The sequence below is a fragment of the Alexandromys fortis genome, unplaced genomic scaffold (assembly GCF_014885135.2).
Source record: "Alexandromys fortis isolate MF-2015 unplaced genomic scaffold, M_Fortis_MF-2015_v1.1 scaffold_2_1_26212458, whole genome shotgun sequence".
NCBI lineage: Eukaryota > Metazoa > Chordata > Mammalia > Rodentia > Cricetidae > Alexandromys > Alexandromys fortis.
The window spans coordinates 18,054,873-18,066,552 of NW_026067930.1; the positions used below are offsets into that span (position 1 = coordinate 18,054,873).

The window sequence follows — 11,680 nt, forward strand, 5'->3', positions numbered from 1 at the left end:
ATTGCATTGAATCTATAAATTGCCTTTGGTAGAATTGCCATTTTTACTATGTTGATCCTCCCAATCCAAGAGCAAGGGAGATCCTTCCATTTTCTGGTATCCTCTTCAATTTCTTTCTTCAATGCCTTAAAGTTCTTGTCAAATAGATCTTTCACTTCCTTGGTTAGAGTTACCCCAAGATATTTTATGCTGTTTGTGGCTATTGTGAAAGGTGATGCTTCTCTGATTGCCCTCTCTGCTTCTTTATCCTTTGTGTATAGGAGAGCAACTAATTTTTTTGGAGTTGATCTTGTATCCTGCCACGTTACTAAAGGTGTTTATCAGCTGTAGGAGTTCTTTGGTGGAGTTTTTGGGGTAGCTTATGTACACTATCATATCATCTGCAAATAACGAAAGTTTAACTTCTTCCTTTCCAATTCGAATCTCCTTCATCCCCTTATGTTGTCTTATTGCTATTGCTAGAACTTCAAGCACTATATTGAAGAGGTATGGAAAGAGTGGACAGCCTTGTCCTGTTCCTGGTTTTAGCAGGATGGCTTTGAGTTTCTCTCCATTTAATTTGATGTTAGCCGTTGGCTTGCTGTAAATAGCTTTTATTATATTTAGGTATGGCCCTTGTATCCCTAATCTCTCCAAGACCTTTATCATAAAGGGATGTTGAATTTTATCAAATGCTTTTTCAGCATCTAATGAAATGATCATATGGTATTTTTCTTTCATCTTATTTATGTAATGGATTACATTGATAGATTTGCGTATGTTGAACCATCCCTGCATCTCTGGGATGAAGCCTACTTGATCATAATGGATAATTTTCCTAATGTGTTCTTGGATTCGGTTTGCCAGTATTTTATTGAGAATTTTTGCGTCGATATTCATGAGTGAGATAGGCCTGTAATTCTCTCTTTCTTGGTTGGGTTTTTGTGTATGTTTGGTATCAGGGTAATTGTAGCTTCATAAAAGGAATTTGGCAATGACTCTTCTTTTTCTATATTGTGAAATACATTAAGGAGTATAGGTATTAGCTCTTCTTGGAAGTTCTGGTAGAATTCTGCATTGAAACCATCTGGTCCTGGGCTTTTTTTGGAAGGGAGGTTTCTAATTCTTCGTGACTAACACGTCTATTTAGATTGTTCACCTGGTCTTGGTTTAACTTTGGTATATGGTACTTATCTTAAAAAATGTCCATTTCTTTTACATTTTCCAGTTTTGTGGCATACAGGCTTTTGTAGTAAGATCTAATGATCCTCTGCATTTCCTCTGTCTGTGGTTATGTCCCTCTTTTCATTTCTGATCTTATTGCGTGTTCTCTCTCTGTCGTTTGATTAGTTTGAATAGGGGTTTGTCGATCTTGTTGATTTTCTCCAAGAACCAACTTTTTGTTTCATTGATATGAGTTGTTCCAGTGCTTACAAAGGTTGTGTTCTTTCCATCCTACTCTCAACATATGCTACTTTAGTCATTTTTAAATACTGGGAGGAGATAAGAGAAAGAGATGAAACCTATTGATAATAAAAATCATAGCTTTTTACTTAGAATTTCTCCTTATTTATGAGAAGAAATTAACAATTAGCAGGACTATTCTTTCTTTACACTTTAGTTGCCTGAAATTTTAGCTGTCAAGTGGACATTTTAATACTTTCAGTAATTATTTCCGTAATTATTTCCATAATTGTTGCAGTTTTGCCAGCATATTACACAACTCCAATAATTATATACTCTGCGGTACTCTTGTTGAAATGGAAATTTTTTATTGTGTAGGCTAAAAATAAAACTTGGATCATTGTAGACTTTAGTTCTGAGTTTTACTTAGTTCTGTAGGTGCTTTTATTTGGAAAAACTGCATTTCCTTTTAATCCCTCACTTGTTTGTGATGCTTTATATTAAACAAAATTCACCTTTTTGTTTAATATAAACAACATCATGTTTTTTATAACAAGTCTTCCTCTGGCCAGCCAGCTCCCAAATAATGACATGCAGACTTCTTAATTATGAAAGCTAGGGCCGTAGCTTAGCTTGTCCCCTTAGCTCTTATGACTTAAAGTAACTTATTTTTATTAGTGTACTTTTTACATCATGGTTTTTTACCTTTCCTTCATCTTGCACCTTCTGATTCTTCTCCCTCGCTGGGTGGTGACTCTGCTCCTCAGAGTTCTTTCTCTGCTTGGAAGTCCTGCCTATACCTCCCATTTAACTCTCTATTAAACACTTATAGTGACACATCTTCACACAGTGTACAAATATCCCACAATATTTCCCCGTTTGTCTGAATAAAGAGGAAAGGTTTTGACTCAAATTCAATAAAATTATATACAATAAGAAAAATTATATTATATACAATAAGAAAAATTATATAAGAGTTACATTCACGCCAAGGAGTGGTATCACACACCTTTAATCCCAGCTCTTAGGAGGCAGAGGCCAGCCTGGGCTATAGGTGAGTTCGAGAACAGGCTCCAAAAAGCTACAGAGAAACCATGTATCAAAAAAACAAAACAAAAAAGTTATATTTACAATGTCCAGTTGGTTTGCATTTGGCAAATTCAGAGAAAATAATCCACTATCTATCCTATCTTGGTAAGTCCAAAGTTTTATTCCTAATTTACTTTCTATCCTAACTTGTATTACCAACCCAAAACTTATCTTTTTAGACCTCAAAACATTTTCTTAGATAAACACTGTAAGCTTTTATGTTTCTAAACCTCATGCACTTTATAAAGATACGTAATTTTCTTTTTTGAATTTGGTAACAAGAAAAACTGTGAAACTATAACAATCTATTCTTTAACTTCATCAGAGACCCGAGAAGAATATAATATTACTTGAGTAAACAGGAAGTGCATAGCAGGCAACTTCCAAAACTATAGAAATGACAGAAACATCTGGTTGCATGGGCAGTCGGCCATGGTTTCTCTCCAACTTTGAGACAACCATCTTTAGTATGCAGGCTAAAGAATATCACTTTGCTATGAAACAGGAATTTTGACGGACTGTCCTACCTTGTCTTGCAAAGTTTGGTAGTCTCTTGTGTTGCTTGTCCAATTTGGACAGCATAATGTCTCTGGTCGAGGGAAGGGTAGTTTTTTATCTGGTAGCTAATTTTGCCACAATGAACACAAACTCCATATGGAGGTTCTTTATCATCCTTTTTATGAAGTAAATTGGTGATGCCAGGAACAGACAGGTCTCACTGTCATGAAAAGCTATTAAAACACCTTAAATGCCATGTTCTGTAGGTCTCAGAGAGGCAGTCTTCAGACATTTCAATCTAAAATATATCTGTTTAACCTGGAAAACATATCTAGCATGCATACAAGTTTGATTATTATAGATGAATACTAACCTGTATTTCTTAATTATACTTTACATTTTTAAATGAACTACATGGGTATACCAGAAACAAGAGTAGAAACACATATACAGTATATTAAACAAAAATAACCTTAAATTTGTTTCATATACAAAAATCCATACTAAAGTAAAATATTTGAGATTAGTAGGTTCTTTTTAGTTTGAAGTAGATTCAATAATTTACCCTTTCACCCTATCATTTCTATATCCTCCTTTTTTATCTTTTTAGAAAAAGATCCCTAAATTTAATCTTTTTTTTTTTAATCTGACCATGACTAGTAACAACTTGTAACTAACCCCCTTTAAACAATGACAAAAATCCATAGCCCATTATTCTTGTCTGTGTTAGTACCTTTATTTCAGTGAGGCAGTCACATCTTGCTTCTTCTGTGGTGGGCTCACAGCTGCAGAGGAATGGGCTAATATAAGTTATAAGAGTTAATAAGAAGCCTGAGCTAATGGGCCAATCAGTTTATAACTAATGTAGACCTCTGTGTGATTTCTTTGGGACTTAACGATTTGGGTAACTGGGCAGGACAGAAACCCCGTCAACATACCTTCTCAAACCCTGTAAAGAGCAGGGATCCAGGTTGGCAGCTTCAGGGTTTGCTATAACTGCTAGCTAGCCTGGTCATGTGTTGTTTTCCCACAAGACTTAGATTAATTTGCTGTTCCTCACAGTCAGGAGCTATTAGCTGAGCTTAGGGAAGACAGAGCTTTCCAACACTGCTATCCCTTTCCAATGAGTCCATCCCTGGTGTAAGCCATAGACCTGGGAATTTATAGTGCTGCATTTACTTACATGAGGCCTTCTAAGCAACCGTTCTTCTGGATAGGAACAGATCAACAACAGTTGTTAACATAGAAAGAAATCTATTTTAAGTGAGGGGGAAAAAACATGACTTTAAGAGTTTTGTTGTTATCTTGTTTCTTAAAAGCACATACAGCATGCATCCTGAGGTCAGAGGACAACATGTGAGAGTCCTATTGCTCTTTCCCTGGTGTGGGATCCAGGGGTCAATCTTAGGTCATCAGGCCTGTGCACCAGCACCTCTACCAGCTGAGCCACCCACAAGCCTGAGAAACTGAGCTTTTTAAGTTTCTAAGTACATAGGTGTTCAGGCACCTATATGGTTTGTGTTCTAGAGTGCTCCGAAATTGTCCGCTGCATTTTGTGATACTTTGGTTTGAATTATGTTCTAGAAATGCTGTCATTAGGTACTTCTCAGTGAGCAATCACTTCCATTTTAAAGGGGAAAAGTAATCTTCTTCTACAGCCAGGAGAAAATGAAATAATGATTCATGAAGAAATATACACTGTTTTTTGTCTTTCAGACCTGAAGATTATCGACTGTAGGAAAATGGAAATGGTCAAAAACAACAGCAAGAGACTGAATACTTCATGAGGAATTCCCATGACCGAGGACAGAGAGGAAACAGCGCTTGATCTTACTGTGCGGACACTCGAAGTCAGACCTCAGCAGGAGATTGCAGGAGAAAGTATTACTTTACAGAAGTGTCTTATAGAACCTGATTTAAATGGTGTAAATGTTAATAAAATTGCTTACTTAGTTATCTACTCAATATGTCACAGCTTACTGAAAACAGCCCCCATACAACATGCGGTTTAAGGAGCCAAACATCCCCATCTGTGTGTATTTTCTCACCAAACAGAGTACTGTTCTTGTACCCATGAACAAGGCCCATCCTCCTTGTTCCTTTCTTTACCTGTTATATCTATCTTACATCCTGTTCTGCCAAATTCATCACTCTGGCTTAGTGCAATAGTGTTTACTCTAACGAGTATATGTTGCTGTCATTTTCTCCTGTGTCCTACATAGCCACTCCTCTTCTTTATGGTCTTAGGAGATGCTAGAGGGTGTAGGAGTGGGGGCCAACTCAAGATGAGATTCCTCTGGTGTGCCTTTCATGAAATATCCCCCATGCTGCATTTGGGCTTCTTGGTAACTTACTCATGCTTCCGTGAGCAGCTCCAGTGAGCTCATTGGTTCAGCAAGCCATACACAGATGAAATCATTGTTTTGGTTTGTTGACCTGTTTAGGTTAGTCAGTCTTACAGAATCTTCAGCATATCTGTGACTCTTTTTTCGGGTGCTAGGGGGGCTGGGTATTAGGCTCTGGTAAAGATGAGGCTGAGTGGGCCGGAATGCAATCTTTAGGAGATGGAAACAGTGAAGCCAGTGAGAAGAGACACCCTTGATAATATTCTCAGCCATCATTCTCTGGGTCTGCATCTTATTTCATACTACGTGTGTCATAACATTTATGTGAACACATACCGGACATCTCACAGCTAAGTAGTGAGATTCATGAGTATGATTAATGAGAAGACATAATGTCTCGTTTGTAGTTTCACTGAAACTAGGCTCAGCATTTTTTCAGTCATTTAGGAAAATATACCATATACACAAATTCTCAGACTAAAATATATATCAAAATTCTCAGACAATTTTTAAAGGATTAAAATATAACAATTTAAATGTATGAGTAAGAGAAGGAATGTCAAAAGGGTTTGGTTTTAGTTACCTGGTGTGTGCTCAATTGCTGATGTAGTTGAAGGTGAGTGTTGGCCAGTTCTGGAGTCTGCATGGGTATGTGCTCAGAAGGTGCTAGCTCAGTTTGAGGGAAGATAGATGAATCCCAGAGTCTGTCTTGTTAAGGCTGTAGCACAAGAGGTCCTTAGAAGCACCTACAAGGGTCTTTGCATCCAGGCTGACGGAACTCTATGAATGTGATACCTTTTCCATTGATAACAGCACCTGGTTTTATCTTTCATTCATTTAGTTCCTCATTGCCCAGAAAGTCACTGTGGAAAGACTAGCCTATTCTGAATTGCATAATCATTTGTATGATTCTGTAATCCTGTGCAGTGCCATTTTATAGCAGAGAGAACTCAGGTAGCTCTTTGCCCAGCCATCATTTTATAAAGTGATAGCTGATTTCTTTTTTCCCCAAATAGATCCTAAATTAGAACTAATGGGAATCTATTTGAATGAGAAAGCCAAGGGCTTTAGTCATTTATACAACTGATTTTTTATAGTTCCATTTGTTTATTAATCCTTAACCCAAAAGATTGACAATCACAAGCACAAGGAAAATTCTGCAACAAGTCAAATTTTACAAAAGATTTAAGTGTGTGTCCATTAAGATGACTTTTACATCACTATAATTTAGCAAAAATACTACAAGAAGGGAAAATCATCCAACAGAAATTTCCCTGTTATAACAGTGACTTTCTGGCAATCGCAGCTAAACCATGAGAATTGGAAGGATATAATGCATCAAGATAAGCATTATCAACACTCAGGAATATACCAAGTGAGACCAAATATCATAAATGTGGTTTAAAATACCTTTAAGAAGCACAATGCGTAGTGATGAGGCGAGCAGGCCTGCTTTTCATCCCACCCGACTTCCGCACGGCTAGCTTTACACCTGAAATAACACACAAATTGTATTCATTTAAACACTGCCTGGCCCATTAGCTCTAGCCTCTTATTGGCTAACTCTCACATCTTGATTAACCCAATTACCAGGAAGATTCTAACCTACGTCCATCTTGGGCCGGAGTTTCATGGCCACTGCCTCACTTCCCTTCTTCCTCCCAGCATTCTGTTCTGTCTTCCCTGCCTACCTATGTTCTGACCTATCTGGCCGAGCAGTTTTCTTTTATTAATTAACCAATGAAAGCAACAGATAGATAGAAGACCTACCTACATTAACAATGTAAGAAATTGTTGTATTCTCAGGTGAGGCTTGCAGTGTTCGCTGTGAGAAATGTGACTCTGAGGTTCACCTCCACTTCCACGGAGCAGGAGCTGTTGGGAGGCCCTGGACAGAGTACACTTTTCCTCCATCAGCATAGTCTGCCATGTGCTATCCTTTGATGAAACCATCAGGCTTTCCTTATCCATCAAGGTAAACTACCTAATTCTGAGTGTTTAGTTATCATATTTGAAAGACCTTTTTATGGGTCCATTTTCCTTTAATGGAGATAGCTTAGATACTTACTTCTTTGGATGTGCAGTACTTATTTCTAAGGAGATAGTGGATGCTTTCCAAAGGAGTAAATCTTAGAAGAAAGAGCTTTAGTTGTCCATTTATTAAATAGATATATTTATCCATTAAAATTAGTTCCATTATCATTATTTAACTTGGTAAGAATGTTCCAAGTAGGAAAATTCTCTTTAGAACATTATACCTAATGTGAAGGCAATGGGTAACAAGTAAAGATTTTGCCTAATGAAAAACACATATAAGATGTATAGAAACCTAATTTAAAGTTTTAAATATCTCATTTAGTAAAAGGAAAACGCCCTGTTTTTCTAAGCCATTTTTAAAACATTACTAAGTATCAGTATTTTTTTTAAAAAAAATTATTGTAAACAGAATCAAGCAGTTTTATCTTAAGATATGGAATTTTGGCCTTAATTTTTTTAATAACTTTTGTATTATAAACAGCTTATCGGTTATAATCCTGCCCATTTCCCTTGTTTAGTGCTCACAGTCTATAGCATTTTGATCCTCTAACATTTGCATTCAGCTCCATTTTGATACAGTTTCTCTTAGCATCCAAAGTCTCTTTTACAATCAGAAGCATTTTTCCCTTCCTTAATCCTTCTTTTCCAAAGCTATATTGCATACTTCTAAACTTCATATCTTTTTTTACCTGATAGTTTTTCTTTATCATTATTATTGCTACTTTTATAGAATTTAGAAGACATTTTAAAGATAATTTTAAATACAAATTTACATGAAATAAAATTCTAATTAATATATATATAATTTTTAACTTAAAACCTGTTTTGGAAGGGAATCCTTATCAAGATGTATAACATTATCTGTCATTGTTTAGTGAAACGTTTATCTTATTACCCTGATGATCCTGTATACTTGTTGGACAAAAACTGGGTCAAAACTTGATTAAGGTTTCCTGAGTTAACCAGGACCCTATTAAATTTATTAAATAGATTCAAAGTACTTTATGTACAAAGCACTATTTACAACTTTATTTAGAAATGTCTACTTGTAAGAGTATTACCCTCTCTGCCAGTTCCTAAACCTGAAAAAGAGGTTGGAGAGATGGACCAGCAGTTAAGAGCACTTTCTGCTCTAGACTGGAATCCGAGTCCCAGCACCCAGGCCAGGTCCAGCAAGAGTCACATTTACCCAGCCCCAACAGGCTCAGCCACCTGAAAGATGCTGGATAAACCTGGGTTGGAGAAGAGTACCTCACTATAGCGCCTCCCAAATGAGCATGGTGACAGGATGTCAGCCAGTCACCCCACCGTCTTGGGGTCAACCAAGACAGCAGGAAAATCCAGAAAAGCCTCCATGACAAAGCAGGCATTTATATATCTTTAAACTTTGCTTATTCTAGTTCTTCCGCTAACTAAATAACTATAGCTGGAGAGACTGAGGAGTTACCGCTCCTGGTCTAGGTGAGCTGTACCTACAGGATGCTAGTAATCAAGGAATGCTGTCTTCTTCAAAAGCGATTGGAGAGTAGAGTTGGGTTGTTGTTTGTTTTTGTTTTTTTTTTAAGATATAACAGATGCACTAGGTTTAAAACAACAACACAGCAAACTGTCTCCAGTGCTTTCTGCTTTTCATCTCTGCCCTTCCAAGCTGGAGCTAGACTCCGTCATTCGCCATGCGCCTCTTCTCCTATGCTGCAGTTGACCGAGTTGTTTAGCCAGCCACCTTCTCCTAAGAAGGGGCAAGGGGCAGCCAAGAACAAGGCTAAGTGTCAGGACTCTCCTGGAAAAAAATTCCCTTTGTGGGACAGGACAAGTAGTGAAATCAAGACTTTCAGAGCTCAGAAGACCCGGAGGGATTTTCAGCCAAGCTGTGCAAGGTGAAAGTGGAATCTGAACTGGATTCCCTCTTTAGGAAAGTGTCAGCTTTCCAAGACAGACATTAAGGCTTCATGCAGCGCACCATCCAGTTCCTGAGCTTCAGGCAAGGGGCTAAAGTTGAAACATACAAACACAGAGACAGCACAGATAGAAAGACAGAGGCCCCCTATTCAATAGCACCATGGAGGCTTATATACCCAAAGGTCAAGTGGGCCAACAGGTGAAAACCTTATCCTCTGATCCACAAGGCCAAGGCAACACGTGCTCGTGAAGCAGAGCTGGTAAACAACTTTGACACAGCCTTTAGTAACTCAAATCAGAAGGAAAGTAAAGATCTCTAGCAGGGAAGAGCAGCTGGAGGCCAGGACTCCAAATGGTCCCAACAGCTTCATGTCTACATAGGTATGAGCACCTGCAGAGGTAGCATTCCTCTACTCTGCCCAGGGCATCTGCACAGAAGGCCAAGTAGCTTTGCAGCCTCACTGCTGTTTGGGCTTTACCTTGGAAGAATGGGAATCTGAGATGGCACCAGGAAAACAGATGGTGAGCTCCAGCTCAGGGCCAGTTTTTAGTAGGCTACCAGCCAGTAAGTTTCAGCATGTGTTTTTTACATGAAGGAAGCTTTAATAGGATCCCTGAAGAGACAAGCGTTTGTAACCAGGCCATTCGGATGACAAGGTACTCTTTGATTTCAAACAAACCTGACTTAGCTCTGCTTTTGCTACCTTCAGGCTTCGGTTCCAAAGTTAATTCCTAGTAAGCCCTGTCGGACAGTGGCTTGAGAAGACGGTTGTGTTGTGGGGAGCACCTGTGCTTTACAGGCTGCTGGAGCTGGGCTCCACACCTCAGGCTGCACGAAACCCTTGCAAATAGATCCTTTGAAATTCTGCTGCCTTTTGGCTGCTTCTGCAGCAATCACAAACCGAGAGGAGTCTGTCCAGCTCTTCAGAGGGAAGGCAAACTCACAGAATCCAAATAAAATATTTGGATAGCTTGTTAAAACAATATTGCCAGCAATTTTTCCCATTAGTACACTGTTACCCGCATGGTGTGGAGGCAGAGCCAGGAAAGCATGGATAAAATGTGAATGCTCTTGTTCTTCAGAAAGTTGACCTAGAAGTGCTGAGTAAGCAGCGTGCCAGTCTGTGCCGTGCTACCTTGCTGCTCGGTCATCCAGGCCGCCATTTGTGACCCAGCACTCACTAACCAGAGCCTGAGATGCATATGTAACTGAAATAGTTCCTTCCTCCTGCTATGGACACCTCACTCAAGTGAAGGCAGGCAGGTAATATAAAATCATAATACGGAAGTCAAACCTAAGTTACATACAGTTACATAGGTCTCTCAGCTGTCACCACAGTAATGCTACATAATGGCCATCCCAAAAACAATATATTTTATTCGTAGATGCATGAGACACGGATGGAGTTCCACTGACTGCAGCTAGGCTAACCGGGCACTACTGCACCATTTAGCATAGATTCAAGTCTTGTCCCTGTGTCCCTGGTTATTCTTGCATCAGCCTCAGGGAAGGCAGGAAGGGAGATGAGTAAGCTGACGCTTGTCAAACCCACTGTGCTATGGGTGTTAGCGTCCGTTGACTGTTGTAGGTCACAGTCTTGGGCTTGGGAAGTCTTCTAATGGGATGAAAGGGGTGCAAAGGGTGGATGGGTTTGTATTTAATTTACCCAAAATGAAATAAGAAGGTTAAGAAGCATCAAGAATGTCACAAGTAAGGCACATTACAATGCACAAGAACATTTGAGCGAAAACTTCAAGGAGGGACATTATCTGGGAAAAGAAGATTCAAGGCATACAGGAGTGGCTAGTGCAAGCACCCTAAGGTGGGGCACATCCAACATCTTCAGAGAACGGAGGTTGAAATGACCAGCCATGAGGCAAGTAGTGGAGACAGAGTTAAGGACTGTTGTAAAGCAAAGTAAGAACTTTGAAGCAAGACAAGACTTACCTCGGAAAGATTGTCGTGGCTGAAGGATCAATAATTGACTATAGGAAGCAAGGACAGAAGCAGAGACACTTGTCAGAAGTGAAGGGAGGCATCTTGGGCCAAGGTAACAGCAGAGGGAAGGGGAGAGGACCAGTGAGATTTTGGAATGAGGAAGATGACTGTACCTTGATCCACCTCCTGGTAACCCAAAGCTCACCTAGAGCTTTGCCAGGGTATACTATTAAGAGGAAAGGAGGAAGAGAAGGAAGCAGATCGATCAGGCCATACTAACAGAGACATGAGCAAGGTATAACAGGATCTCCTCACATTCGACCTTGCACACCGTGTGCTGTCCCTGAGTTTGACATAGTTCTGAGTCCTAAACTCGAGGCAACTAGGGCAGCATCAGGTGCAGCCAGAGGCCAAGGCAGCAGACTTATTCACTTGCCTGGAAGTGGCCTGTGAATAAATATATCAGCTTAGAATTGGCACTATACAGAGA

The 11,680-nt window shown here is 39.3% G+C and overlaps 1 protein-coding gene across 1 annotated transcript in view; it reads left to right on the forward strand.

The window, feature by feature from the left end:
- Positions 1 to 4,930, forward strand: part of Mrpl13 (mitochondrial ribosomal protein L13) — a 24,931-nt gene extending 20,001 nt beyond the window's left edge. The window contains exon 7 of the mRNA XM_050144973.1: positions 4,687 to 4,930. Coding sequence (XP_050000930.1) covers positions 4,687 to 4,708 — 22 coding nt within the window. The 3' untranslated portion in view covers positions 4,709 to 4,930. The remainder of the gene's footprint in view (positions 1 to 4,686) is intronic.
- Positions 4,931 to 11,680: the final 6,750 nt, after the last annotated feature.